At 35.2% G+C, this 16,031-nt stretch overlaps 1 protein-coding gene across 10 annotated transcripts in view; it reads right to left on the bottom strand.

Annotated features, from left to right (window-relative positions):
* Positions 1-8,559: 8,559 nt before the first annotated feature.
* LOC139150896 (putative oxidoreductase YteT) overlaps positions 8,560-16,031 on the bottom strand; it is a 31,058-nt gene continuing 23,586 nt past the window's right edge. For 8 of the 10 annotated variants that reach the window (XM_070723346.1, XM_070723343.1, XM_070723351.1 and 5 more), the window contains 5 exons: positions 15,877-15,931; positions 14,465-14,557; positions 10,615-10,845; positions 10,172-10,333; positions 8,560-9,171 (listed from right to left, as the gene is read on the bottom strand). In XM_070723346.1, the coding sequence (XP_070579447.1) occupies positions 9,040-9,171; positions 10,172-10,333; positions 10,615-10,845; positions 14,465-14,557; positions 15,877-15,931 (673 nt within the window). In that variant the 3' untranslated portion in view covers positions 8,560-9,039. The remainder of the gene's footprint in view (positions 9,172-10,171; positions 10,334-10,614; positions 10,846-14,464; positions 14,558-15,876; positions 15,932-16,031) is intronic. The other 2 variants (XM_070723348.1, XM_070723349.1) reach the window with 2 other exon arrangements.

Raw genomic sequence — 16,031 nt, forward strand, 5'->3', positions numbered from 1 at the left:
AACCAAGGGAATACATGCAAAAGTTGCGGCAAGACTCTGACTTCAAGGAAACTGAAAAAGCCAAGCTTTTTTCCCCCTCAGATTTTATTTTTCTCACAAAAGGTATACATGTCTGAAAACTACGGTGAAGTGACCAAAAAAATCACCTCTTTAAGCGTAAATAGCTTTGAATATGTAATAAACCGATCTCAAAATAATTCCCGTTTTCAGTTTTCATAAGTGTCGATAGTGGCACATAAATTCAAATGTTTTAACATCATAAGATTTCCCACCATTTTGAAAAACTAATGTGACAACAACAAAATGTTGGCTATGGTGTGTTGTGTATTCAAGTAAATGGCATCATGTTTGTTTCTTGTATGATCACGATGTACCAGGGTATATGTGCAGGAAATACTCCATTATTTTTACTTTTCTGTGGGGTGCCATTTTATGAGTGTGGCACCTGTTTGCTATTTAGCCTGTCAAAATGCATAGGCATGGTCCAAATCAGTGAGCAGTGTACTTCTTAGCACATTTACATGAACTGACTTTGGTTTGAAAACAAAATGAAAATAATGCATAAAATTTGCAGCTGTCGGGGCTTTACGCAAAATTTCAATTTTCTGAGCTTGAGCTCTGTGATATAGCTCGTTTCTCAAGACAGTTACAGAAGGAAATGACTCTTCAAGATTACAGACATGGTATTTATGTGTAGACCATTTCGCTATGATAATTATAAGATTTACAACATTTTCTAATTTCTTTGATTTGAAATAATATCCTCTGATCACATCTACAAACTTAACTCCACTGGCATTTGTAATGTCTTACTTATTACTTTTTCTATGAAACTCAATATATTTTTGCAACAAAACATTCCAAAAATGTATGCTTGTAAGTGTCATAAGGCTTGGCAAAGTTTCCATAAAGGAGAATGAATTTTCTCCCAGTGAAAAAGCTTGACAAAATTTTGTAATCTACAAATAGTAAATTTCTAGTAAAAACTGTGATGCTTAGTGTCAGTTTCTTGTGTAACATTTTTTGCAAGTAACCACACTTCCTTTTCCTTCAATTGAAAGTTACAATCTGTACTCAAACCTTCCATCACACTTGGCGTCATCACAAAGTCTTTAATTAACATTCTGTGAACCATTCTTGTTGAAAGTTTTGAAATGTTGATAGTGTTACTAAAGGAGTCACAAGCACAACTATTTAAATCTGCTGCACTCATTTCTACAGACACAAAAGTTTTGTACATTGGGTTCCACATGACAAGTCTATTACTTGCATCTACATGTATACTTTTCTGTGTGACAGCAAACAAAACTTTAAGACTATCTCTATAGAAATGTGGTAATACTCTTAAAATCTGAAAATTGATCTAGGAATGCTATTTTCCACATCTGTCTGTAATAAGTAAGAAGAAATTGCTTTCCACTGTGCGTTACTTTGATAAAAATACTTGCAAAACCAGGTAAATTTAGAAGCTATTAAATGACAATTCATAGAAACTGGGAACATTTAAACCTCCCTGTTCTATCTGTGCCAATTATACTCCTTTCTTGATTTTATATTTCTTACAGTCTAGAAATTCATAAATTATTTTATCAACAGTTTTTTCAATCTCTTCAAATACACTGAAAAGAGATGCTACATGTAAGTACAGTAAATTCGACAAACCCAAACTCTTAATAATTAGAACTTTTCCATGCTGCGTGAGATTCCGTATACTCAATGAGTTAAAAGTATTTTGTCAAGCTTGTTTATTTTTGGCTCCCAATTTAGTTTGTCACACTTTTATTTGTTGAACCCAATATTATAGAAATAACGGACAATGCACTGACCATTAACGTTTATTTATGGGCAAGGGCGAGAGGATAGCCAAAAATTAACGGGCAAGGCTTGCCGAGCCCGTTAATTTGGCTTTCCTCTCGCCCGCGCCCATAAATAAATGTTTATGGTCAGAGCGGAGTCTGTTATTTCAATTATATTATCAATGAACTCGAAAAAACTGTCAAAATTTACGAAAATTTCCCATGCGAACGACAACGGAGCCCCCAGAACCTGTCAGTGAGTAGTGCGCGTGCTGAAAAAATTTTGCAAATCCGGAGATTTTTTGGAAAAAAGCGTCTAAACTTGGCACACAAATGCTACATTTTATTTTGTGGTTGATTATGATCTTTGTACAAATCACAATTTTCGTTTTAGCTGTAACGTTACAATGTTTACGATATTATTCATATTCACGGGCAAGAAAGCAAACCATTACTGTGTATTTGTTGGCAGTCACATGGTTCAGCTCGACCGATTAAAATGCAATGGACAGGGCATGGTAATATAATGAAGAAATAGAAGTTTTAGGAAATAGAACTGCTGCCTCTGTCTCCATCTCTTGAACTCAAAAGATCTGCTTCATAAACAATCCCACACATTGTTTTTATTATGAAGCAGGATCTTTTGAGTTATGATGGAGACAGAGGCAGCACTTCTATTTCCTTATATTACTACAGCTATGATGAACTACTGCTACAATAACATAGTGTATCAGTGGGTGGAGCGATGCGCTCTGAGTATACACATACAAATACACTATACTGTACATAAACATGTACTAAAGTAATCGGCTAATTCAGGCTGATAGCCGGTTTTGGCGGGAAAGTAAGTGTCTTTGACTTTGATTGGTTAGAGATGAGTCACACGTCAGAAAGAATTAAAACTATGTGTAAACACAGGATATTGGAAGGAACTGAAGAGATGACAATCTGTCTTCATTGTCAAGGAATTTAAAGAAGTATCTATCTTTGCATAACATTTCTCGACACATCTCAGCCCAAGATATCCCTGGCCAGTTTTCACATCAACAACCAACAAAACATGTTACAATACAACAGCAGCCATCTTCCCATGTCATGATGCATATGTTAGCACTGTATAAACTATATGTGATATATAGTACATAGTACTATGATAAATTAATACAATTTTATCTTTGGTAAGTGTTCATTTTCCATTACCAGGACATCGTTATACATTCAATCAATTTATATATTTCGAGCAAGTCATTTGTTACGCAAATCATGCATAAAGTACACTAATCAGCTATTACATCTTCCAGTATTCTTTTGGAAAAACTGATAGGACCAATTAATATAACCCTTGAGTGCCGAAGTCAATTTTTGTCACCTTTACAGAATATACCTCAGTAACATTTTTTCAAGTTTTTGCAAAAATTTTGATAAAGAACCGTAGCCAAGGAAATGTGATTTCCATTTGGTCCAAAATTATCAAAAAAATTACAGAAAAATTCATAAAATTTGGTAAAATGTTGCACTAAAATTCTGATGGGAAAAATTGCAGCACTCAAAGGGTTAATTGATATCTTGTCTGATTGGCATCTTTTTGAAAGCCTATGTGATGTACAGCACATCCTTCTCCCATACTTGTACCATCATCTGTGTTTGCAGTGACATTTCCTGTTTTGCTCAACTATACTCACCAGCCCCACTTGCAATTCTCATGAAAAAAGGGTTCCATAACAAAAATGTACGGTGTATAAACTATACCATTGTGCAATCATGGAGCTAGAAAACCTCCATTGTGCAATTCACATACGGTATTGCGCACTTTTTTTACTCCCATTTTGCACATCCATCCTGTAAATATTTACTTACAAGATAAATCAAACGGGAGTACAGTGTTATTGACACTATTTTTCTCTTTCTTAAATACCGTACCGGTATGTCTCAGTGCATTTTGCTTTCTTATACTTTAATTCTCATAGAAAAAACACAAAACGATCAGGATTTCGTCATGCTTTTCATATGAACTGCAGATTTCATAATGATATTTATACTTTGCAAAACAGACTTCCCATTTGCAAACATCCAGATATCTCTGATATATTTAAGTTTAATGCACACGAAGGGCAAGCTGAAAACTAACTGAATGATGTAATTTGTGGCTGCAGGTGTGATATGCTTTGCAAAACAAACTTTCAATTCACAAACATATCTCTGATATATTAAAGTTACACGCCCTAACGGCATGCAGTAAAATGCGAGAGAATTATGACGCAATTCATGGCTGATACAATGTATTTTAGGCAAGTACTTTCCTGTGTTGTGATTCAAAAACACACTGACCACCCTATTGAGCATTTCAAAAACATGGTGACGGCCCCCCCATCTCCATGCAAAGTCAGAAAGAGGGTGACCCCACATGAAGCCAACGCCCTATACCCACAGCCTGAAGAAACTGACCAGTTCCTAAGCATAGTTCTTAAAAGCTTGCAACGTAAGTAATCTGAGATTTAACACAGGAAGGTCTCTTTACATTTTTCAGGTACATCTTCATGTGATAACACAGGGTACATGGGCTTGTTGTTTATTTGTGTCTGTTTGTTTGTGTGTATGTTTGTGTTTGTTTATTTGTTATTTTTAATAAAATAACAGCGAAAAGCTGTTTTGTTAATATTTGTGAATAAAGAGCAGTTTATTTGTTTGTTTATTTATTTATTTGTTTGTTTGTTTGTTTTTGTTTGTTTGTTTGTTGATACGTATTTCCGATGGTTAGGGTTAGGGTTAGGCTTAAGTTAGGGTTAGGGTTAGGGTTAGGCTTAAGTTAGGGTTAGGGTTAGACTTATTCACTCCCTCTACATATTGAGACTCAATACAATTTGTACAAGCATGACTGAGGTCATTCTGAGGAACATGAATATTAAGTTTCATAGCAATCAAAGAGCGATTTCAGAGAACAAGATCTTTTGACTAAAAACGGAAAAATACCCTAAAAATACAAACATGCAAATTTCATCCCAATTTTTGCACACATAATTTAGAATACCTAAAGAAATCTGCTTATCAAGTTTCAACCAAATCTGACCAATGTTTACTGAGTTTTAGCCATTTGCAGGATTTTTCCTTTTTTCCCCCCTCATTTGCATATTTTTGACACTGACATGTTCATTTGAACAAATTCACATCTCCACCCCTAGGTGCACCTGTACACCCACATACTAAGATAGTAGGTTCTACGGTTTAGGAGTTTTTGATGTGGACGGACTAACAGACATACATACATACAGACATACAAACACACAAACGCCATTTTGCCACCTTATAAGAATACCTCCCATTTGCATATAGACATATGCATATATGGGAGCGTAAAAATCATCCCACTCCCTCCACTGGAAATTGGACTCACTCTCAACATCACATGATGTATCTGAAGACATGTATGGCCTTGAGGAGTTGACCTTTGAACTTTTATTGACAACATTACACAGTTGTGCTATAGTGTTAACATCACTCCTCCTGTACAACTGACCAGAACAGTTATCTGCATGGAAAGAAGCACATTTTTCACCAAGGCCAAAATTTCTAAGAAAATCATCCAAAAACTAATTACATTATTTGGCCAATTACACTTTGTTGTCTGGCTGTATGGTTTGTGATTCATCAAATAAATAATTCAATTTACATGCCTCATTGTGAATACCAAAACAATTAACTTTCATTGGATGAGAAAATAAAGTGGTCCTACTTGACGTGATTGATGGGGTAAAAGAAAACTCTGAGCAAAATCAAATGTATAGTGTACTTTAGATAAACTACTACAACAGAAATTACAGTGACCTGGCTTAATTAATTCTTTGACAGGCTCATAGTCTGCTGTTGCCGTTTTTATCAATTCATTACAGAATTCCCTTTCAGACTGTGCACTTAAAATGTGATTACTGAATTCAGTTGTAACAGTCAACTTATCGGATTCACTTGTTGCATACTGAATAGATTGTCTGAAAGCTTCACACTTTGGACAAACATCAGTCCTTGGTTCCATCCGTTTGATATGTGGCACACAGCTACTCCAAATATTGCGGAAAGTTGTCTCACCAACAGCCATACGTGGAGGGTCACTTTGTTGACAACTCTCTGTATACTTGTCATATACCCCAGCTTTGGTGTCATTTGAAGGTAGGTAGATGGGAGGGTGATCATCTCTACCCCTTGGAGCAGCTGGCATTGGTAACCCTTTCTCATCCACGTACCTTTAATAAGGAATATTGTACAACATCCTCAATAACCTGGAGATCAAAGAAGGTACAGGAAATGTTACTGAAAGGAACACATCATGCCAGGTAAAACTTCTACAAATTCCGGAACTACAAAATGTTATGTATGACAATAAAAGGTTACACTTGGATTGATATAACCTCTAAGATATATCAAAAATTTGTTTGTTTATCATTATTTCACAGGTGTTAAAAGTAAGTGGTTTGTCACTTACAAATAATTACAGTGAAAGACAAATGCAGATACCACTCAACTTTCAATATTTCCAGTGGTATTTAAATCCAGGTTTAAATTGCTAAATCAACTGAAAGTCCTCTGTGTTCAAATTTGTCTTGAAAAAGTCTTAACAATTTACAACTATAGCAACTTCTAACAGAAAATATCTACCAGTAATAATAAGTGACTGGATCCAAGAAAGTATATTGTACACAATCTTAACCTCAAATATGTATGTATAATTGACTGGTTTTCTCCCTTTCCAACCATGTTGTCTTGGTATTACACTATTCTCCTTATAGCGCCTTTTCAAGTTTAAAAGGCAGTATCCCCTGAGGAAAAAGATGTTAAGCTGATGAAATTTATAGTCTCAACATGTATACATAATGTGTGTCAAGATATTGGAAGCCATAATTGATTTCTGTGAGATCATGTGATTGTCAGAGAACACAGAACCACATTTGATTGAAGACTCACATTCACAATATCTTTATTTATTTTAAAGTGTCATCGAACTAATGGACACATACACCTAATTAACACTTATGAAATAATTTCAAGGTTATCGGTTGGTTTCGTGACAAAACAGAGTATTTCTGGTTTGTGTGAAGTCCGATTATTGTGGAGGTAATGGTTGTTTACAACACGAGGGCTTGCGCCATGACGTCATAACATGAATCCGTGTACAGTCAGCAGGTCAGAGCAAAGCTACGTTTTTTTGGTTTGATCGTAGCGTCGAGTGAAACTTTATTCCTGTTTTACATAACTGGTTGAAATCATAATACCTTTACTGTCGAAGAATAACTGATTCATTTGCAAAAAATCGGGCATGTTTAATCAAAATTCCGTCAGACAAAATTAGACTGGAATTTGGACTTACCGACATAATAACAGTATCGCTAGACCTTTCATAAACTTTCACACCATCGAACTTGTAGATAAAACGTTGACACTCTCGCTTACCACCTCGAACTGTGTCCCCGAATATGAATTCTCATCAAGCTTTGCCAAGAAAGTCCCATTGATCTTGGTAAACTCTGCCATATTCAGTCGATGATGAAAGACGACGTTGAGTTTCAGTTTCCAAAACACTCGTCTTTGCAGCCACAACCTTTCTCAATCGTCACCCGGACGGCAGCTCGGTCAAGATCGACATTTGGCCCAGTATCTTGCAGTCCATCGACACCGTTTACCGGTTCGTGATCATTAAAAAGGCTGGCTAGTTGACTTGCTCCAGAAATATCCACACTCCCATCATCATCATCATCGTCGTCTTCAGACGTAACCTCCAGACTGGCATCTGGTGTGTCAATGTCGACACACTCGACAGCTGAGAGTTGGCAATATCAGCGCTCTCCGATTCCGGGCAGTATGAAAGCAGATGAAATTTCATCGTGCCTGTCCTGGAGTAGCTGTACTAGCTCTCTGTCAAGGTCAGGATCGATTGGAATGTCAGGCGCAGACAAAACAAACAACATATCTTTGGCAGTGCGAAGGTGACAGACTGAGCCCTGGAAATGGCCCGGGCGGTGAACTTTAGTAACACTAAGGTCACATGGAAAACTAAAAGGTCACATCGGAACGGCGCCAAGTTTACAAATTTGGAAAATCCATTTTTCTCAGCAACTAAAATATATACTATTAGAACACACAACATGTGACAACTTATTTTATTTCTATCTGAAAATTTTGTCAAAAATATTCTGAAATTCGTTGTTTCAGCATCGTTTTCATAGGGCGGTAAATTTTACACTGCGTTATCAGTGTAATCTGACACGTACACTTTAGATACATTTTACTCAAATTGTTACAAATTTGCATCATGGGTGTTCCTGCTTCCAGCAGCACTAATAAGCTCATCCCCAGGGACCTGTATGCCAAATATTAATGCTGTTGCATTAGCCATTAAGGAGATTTTTGCCCCAAAATAGAAAATTATCCTAAAGGATATAAATTTGCTTATTTCATCACAATTTGAACAAATCTGATTAAGGTCATTCCTGGGGACAGGCCATTTTGCTTGGAATGTAAAAAGTTTATGGATGCCAGACAAAGCCACACATCCTTCCTATTAGATTAAAGCTCCGTGTTGCTGACAGCGGGGCTAAAAATAGACGACAATTTTCAATATTCCCATGTACTTGATTTTTTGGGTGACTTCATGCAGAATGACTGAAGAAAACCTTAACAATGCATTAATTCTATTGTCAATCAGCAGAATATCAATTGAGGACGTTGCTGTATACGGCACACAGGCATATCAATTTCTCGTAGTTTCTGTTAGACCTTCCCATTTTACAATATGTTTTATCATTCTTATTACCTCAAAATTGATACAAAATGCTACAAGGCTAGCTCACATACACTCTGTAGTTAAACATTTACAGAGCATTTAATGGAAATTAAAGCCGTTGTTCACAATGTATATGTATGCCATAAAAATGCAATAAACAGATTGTTGTGGTGCAATAGCCATGTCACCACTCATCGCGGACTCATGGTGACACAGCTATTACATCATTCATAATTATCTTCTCTGAATGAAGAAAAACATGAGGGAATAATATCTAGGTGTCATTTTATAAGCACTGTGACCAATGTTTGTATGCAGTGAAATATTCCATTACAAACATATGTCATCTTCTTGCAAAAAATAAGTGCATAAAGATATCACCAATCAAGCTCCATGTTTCTTGTACCTCTACTGATGTAAAATACTTTGTTGATAATCTGTCACAGCACAGTAAAATAATTGTTCATCTTGATTCTATTGATATGTATAGTCTTCATTGATTGTGATAATTCTGTTTTCTCTCCTAGCTTTCTCTGCAGCAAACACCAGAAGATGGCTGGCCAGAGCATCTTGAGGACCGGTACTGATGTGGGAGGCATCATTTGTCTGGTAAATGTAAAACAGACAGTGTGTTTGTGATGGCAATGATGTTATAGAGACTGTAAAATAGTTAACTGTATTATGCCAATAAAACTGGGCATCAATTCATGACATGTTCTGCAACAGTAATGAACATTGAGCAAGAATACATGTACGTAACACACCCATGCCATGGCAGTTTACTAAAGAAGCACCTGACCTAACATTCTACACATCTCATGAGCATGGCATGGTTATAATGTCTTTAAGAATGTCAAGACATACTGGTACTCATAAAAAATTCAGCCTATTGATTTACACATAATGAGCAGAAATCACTGTTGAAACATTTTTCTTCCATAGAATTACATGTATTTAAACTTAATAGCCATTCCTGGGAACAAATAATGATTTTCAATGAGATTAAACAATTCATCCTTCGCATTTAGCATTGAAGATGGTTTACTATGTCTTTGGAAGTAAGATCACCCCTTAACAAAGCTTTCTCATTGTTTATGTTACCATTGATACCATTTTGTTGATTGTTTTTATACATATATTTCAATTTATTTATTTTACAGAGGCACCCTTTCATTTCATAGAGAGATAGGTGTGAAACATTTTTCAGTAACCCTAGCCTTTGTGGGCCTGTATTTTGCCTCTTTGGATTTGACAAATAAATAACGCATCAATAAAGTAACTAACAACTATCAATGAACTCTTTGAGTGCTGAAATTTTTCCCAACAAAATTTTTTGTGCATCAGTTTTCCAATTTTTATAAATTTTTCTGTGTTTTTATAATTTTGAACGAAATGGATATAACTCTTTATTGGCTACTGTTTATGATCAAAATTCTGGGGAACAGGATGAAATGATAAAAAAAATTGCAGAGTAACTCATAAATATCAATCTACTATATTAATTAAGATATCAGTCAGCCAGATGGAGTATGTCAGATCCCAGTCCATCTAACATTGAAAGGCCTCTGATTTACATGAAATTTTGTTGAAATAAAATTTAACTTACAGATACAGCCCTTACGAATGCATCCATGAGAAAATGGTCAGCTCCTCCATGGCCACCTAAATGAGTACCAGACGGTGGTGTGGCAGTGTCATGGCGAGTCGTTTTATTGGTATTGAAGTCATACACGTACACTGGTCCTTTGCCTTCTGATGTGATCTCACCCTGAAATATTACAGCAATTCATGATCTGAATCCATGGTGCACAGTATTGTATAGTAATCAATATGTGATATCTGACTTTTACGACAGAATGTTTATTCATATACTAAGACAAATCATCATGTAGCTGCCAATGCTTACTTCTTGCACTGTTCTTGAAAAAAAATTTTCTTTACTAAAACACCAAGAGAATCCTTGCGCATTGGCTGAGTAGGGCTTAATTCAATAGCAAGTCTATATGCCCTGTAGAACAACTGCAAGATTACAGATAGATTAATGCTTACCCTAGTCCCATAAACTTTGGTTTGTCTTTGGCAAACTTTTTCTGTAAACGCTATCATTGTGAAAGATGCTGTCCTGCCTTCTTCAAAAGTGAAATTTACAACTTGGTTGTCACAGACATCATTATCACATTCATAGACACATCGTCCATATGGTCCAGACCTCAACGCCTCTGTGACACTTTCTACGTCTGGTATCTCACTAATGACGTTTATTGGCCATTCCCTGTACTTCTAATGGGGAGCAAGAATAGATCTCATGTGAGTAATATGTCATATGCTGCCTTATTGTGGAAATATAAAAAAATAGTGTCAAGGACACAGTCTCACTACCACTGTCAACAAATTATGTAAGAATTCATAATTTTTGACCAAAATTGGCTCATACAAAAAACAGGCTGTACATATCAGATTCATCGAAAATATCAGTCTCATGATTTCAGAGTAGCTTTATACCAAAAGTAGAAGAAATTGCTTCAACAAGCAAAATTGCATTTCTCAAAAGTGTGTACCGGTACAATATATTTTAACTTAGGATTTTTAGAACTGTCATGGTGAAAGTGTGGAAATTTCAGAATTGGATTCAAGTCATTTCATTGCGAAATTCCGGAGCTGACATTTATATTTATACTTGCGGTTGATTTCTCTTCAATACAACAATAACAACAAAACATAGCATCAATGATACTTCTCTCACATTTGATTCCATGTGGCAGACCAGAGTGAGTATACTAAGTTTATGCCTAGGAACATGCATACCAAGTTTCAAAGCAATCAGACGAGTGATTTCAGAGATAATGATTTTTTGACCAAAAATGGGAAAAACTGCACAAAAAATAAAAACAGGAATTTAGTAATTTGAAGAAATTCAACTAAGGTTGCCTTTAGGTACATGCATACCAAGTTACATAAATACAGACATACAGAGAGACATACAGAGAGACTTACAGACATCACCAACCTATGGACGGACATACATCCACACATACATACAAACATACATGCATGCATGCATACATACAAACATACATGCATGCATGTACATACAAACAAACTCCGCTGACCATACAGTATAAGCTCTCTTTGATATATATACATTATACCAAATGTTAGCTAACAAATGAACATGCATTTCATACTAACCATATTTTACAAGGTACAAAGTATAAGATCTGACATATTGTAGCTAATTTTTCGTTCATTAAAACACTATCAACAAAAACAAACTGGCCATCTGGCAGACATATTGGATCATATTGCTAAAATAATTTATGTCCAATTATAAGTTTCAGTGCTTTGTCTTTGTACAAAGTTTGAAAGACATAAGTCAAAAACATGTCTGAATACTGACTGCAGACATCAAATATACAGTGTTGCCGCCAGGACGTGCCCTTGTGACAATGTCCCCAAAATGGAACCCCACTGTCCTGCACAGTCATACAGCGGGTCACCTCGGGCACACTCGTGTGTCGACTTTTTATATGGGTGTAGTCCAAAAGTTATATCTGTTACTGATGATGATCTTTGTTTTGCACAATTATTTTGAGGCTTACACTTACTTACTTTCGGAGCTAGGTACAATTAAATGTAATTAAAAAACTGCACTTGATATCATAATTTGCTTGACTAGTCTGTCTGAGCTCTGGTTTGCAGCAGATATGGTATACTGCTACAATTGCCTGAAATTCAAGCATAGTGACGGTGTCCCAGTAGCTTGAATTTTGTTCAGTGAAAATAGTTGGTTAAGAAAAATAGTGTCAATGACACTGTGCTCCCCTTTTACAGAAATGTTAAGTACTCACACGCCTGACTTTGCATTCCTACAAAATGAATTATAAGAAAATTCCACTGCAAATGCAAATCAATCTTATACCCCAGAAATATGAAATGCTCCACCTCATAATGACCTTTGCATCTACTTTTAAAGTGATGGGATAAACAGTTTTAAAGAAGAGTTTTTGACCAGAAATGGCAAAAATTGCCCCAACCTACAAATATGCAAATTCCACTGTGATTTCAAAGGATCCTATTTTGTTTATCCTTAGGAACCTGTAAACCAAATTTAACAGCAATACCACCATTGATGTTAGATAATTTTTTGACAAAAATGGAAAAACAAAAACAAAAAAAATCACTGAAAATAGAAAACTGCCAATATTGGCATCACATCTATAGGCTAAACCTGTGTGGCCTAAGGTACCTAATAATTAAGTATGACAATGATCAGATGAGCAGTTCTTGAGTTCTTGATTTTTGACCATTTTCACATTTTCTTCACCTCAATTGAATTTTTATGATGCTGACAGGTTCATTTTAACAACAGCATATCTACATCATATACAGCACCACTACACTGAAACTCAGCTTGACCCATGCAGCTGTTATCAAGATTTTACTGTGGATGGACAAAAATACATATATATACAGTACATACATACTGTAATATACATACATACATGTACCTACATACATATATACATTTATTTTTACAGCGTATAACCTCCCATAGCAGACCAACCTATCAATATCAACTTGTTCAACTTGATATTGCTGTTTAAAAATAATATAAACAAGAGTTAATTACATTCTAATTAGAGTAAACATGCCATGCTAATCAATCTCACATCATAAGTAAAACAGCAAGTCACAGTAACTTTTCTTTACCATCATCATTTCTATTCTATTAACCAAGCTCATTTTAACTCTCAAATTACCACTGCTATTTTTCTACAAAGTAAGTCCTTATGAATGAGTTGAGACAAATGTTTGCAACTTAAGAAGTTCAAGGTCATCAAAAAGCTTATAAAGTATCATGTAACACTTTCATTGCAGTTTACATAGATTGCATAATTGCTATAAATAGCAAATAAGAAATCCTATAGCCTAGATTTACTGTAAAAACCCTATCAATTGTCCCATTGTGTTAATTGGACCACTCTATTTTTTCTTGAAAGCGTAATTTTATTTTATCCTTTTCAAGTTAGCCATAAATGGGAATTGGTACTTTCTCAATCTCTATTAAGACATCCATATGTACATACATACATACAGACATCTCACATACAGACTTTTTTCAACCATATAACTTCCCAATTGCCATGTGTATGGCAAATGGGAGGTAATAATACAAAATTTGATTGACAACTGACGCATGTTGTCCCCAAAATGTGCAAAATGTCCCCCAAAATAAATGGGAGTGGGACACATTGTCCCCTGATTTAAAATTCCTGGCTGCAAAAAAGAAATATATGAAAGAAAATTGCTGTCCCGCAGCCATATCAGATCACATTCCAAAACAAATAGATTTGCATATGTATGACATCACGAGTAATCCTAGTGCCAAGTTTGAAAGACATTGGTTGAAACCTGTCTGAGCTTTTGCTTGTGGACATCAGATAAAGGAAATGTAATGGCCATCACACAACCACATTGGATTGTATCACAAAACAAATCAACCAACATATGTATGACATGGGAATTAATCCTTGTGCCAAGTTTGAAAGAAATCATCCCTGTGAGGGATCTCTGAGAAATTTGCGTGAACAGACGACGCACAGACACACACGGACATGACATCTGTAAGTTCCCATGAACGACTAAAAGACACTTTTGTCTTTATTTATCTGCACATAAGCTCTACATATACTTGTCTCAATTAAACCAAAGTATCATTATTTTGGTCAAATCATTTTCTGGTTTTGAATTGGTCATAACAATTTTGTTGAAGTGCTGGTGGCTTCAGCAGAAACAATTTTCTTTCAGAATATGTTTGTCAGAATGGAATCATCAAAGTACAGAGAAACTGAATGTTTGACAGAGAGAGCATGCAAGAAAAAATACAGTCATTGCCTACCATTTCAACTTTGTCAAGATAGATTTTCTTGGCAGAATATGGACAGTTAGCCTCAACACTACAGTCTAAGCAACGAGATCCAGCTCCAACAGGCTGAAAATGACAAGTTAAATCAAAGCAAGACTCAGGTTTGCACAGTGTGCCAAAAGGAATGCATTTGAAACATTGTATCAAAGCAAAAACAACAAAAAATGTTTCTATCCACACTTGTGTATGTTATACAAAAAATTGATGCTTCTTATCATAATATATAATATTTGAGGTAAACACAGGTCATTAATCAATGTTGTATTCAGCTTTGATATTTGGCCTACAAACAGCGAGTCATTTACACATGTACAAATTAACAATTGATGATATGTCACACTCATCAAACTTCTAGTGTGAAGAAATGTGCATATGAAATACAGTGTAAACATATCACTCTCATTTAACTTTCCCTGTACGCAAAAGCAAGTATGTCAAATGAACCTTGCAAATGGGCTATCAATTAGAATTTCATGCTCGTCAAATACAACTGTATGATCAATAAATAGCAGAGGTCCAGTCGACATTGGTGTAGTGGGTAATTGACATCTAGCCTATTTAAAGAAATTAACTGATTACTGCTCATGAACTTGTAATTACAGAAATTTATTAAATATGTAAATGAGCTAATGAGCTAATAATAAGCATGCTTATAAAACTTACGACATGATAAGGAGACCTAAGTATGATCAATATATAGCTTTCGTCTGGTCAAAATCCTTGCCCTCATTGTTGATATAGAGCCTATCTATAGATCTGCAGATTTTAACTCATTTACACATTTAATGAAATTCTGAAATTAATTAAATATGCAGATGAGTTTCAAATCTGTAAGTTATGCCCACTAAACTGATAGCATGATTAAACGAAAGAACATTTTGAGTACCTGTATAGTTTCATCAAATTTGGTGAGGTTATTCTTGAGTTGTGGTCTAATGCATTCATCAATTATGCAAATGACTGTTAATTATGCAGACCACACACACCAAATTTAATGAGATCTAGATCTTTCTGTAATGATTTTCAGATTGATGGCTTTTAAACAGTGACATGAACAAGAAAAACAAAAAATATTATGTTTAGTTAGTTACTTACACATAATCATTAATGTTTTGGTCAGGAATAAGTTTTTACACTGCACAAGATTATATTATAGGGATTTTGGTGTTAAATTCACTGAATATGACTAAAATAAGGAATTCATTAGCTATGAATCTTAAGACACAATCACCGTACATTTGATTAATTCTGAAAATCCAAAATTGTAATAACGTTTTACATAATATTAATTCACAAGTCACAGCAAAACATTTGGCTGTCTGAATTTACTCATCCCTGAGTTAGATTTAATTTCATATCAAAATACACTGACATAAGTTTGTTACCTTATTTTCTTTTTTGAAATGTTGTAATGATCCAAAGGATGATACCTGTGTACACCTGAAAATACACACCATGCTTGTTACTATGTGAAAGTTGTGCTGCGTCTGAGAAATAGTAAGAAAGAAATCACTGTGAAACTGCTTCTATAGTGTCATGA

This window comes from Ptychodera flava, chromosome 15 (genome assembly GCF_041260155.1).
Source record: "Ptychodera flava strain L36383 chromosome 15, AS_Pfla_20210202, whole genome shotgun sequence".
Lineage (NCBI taxonomy): Eukaryota > Metazoa > Hemichordata > Enteropneusta > Ptychoderidae > Ptychodera > Ptychodera flava.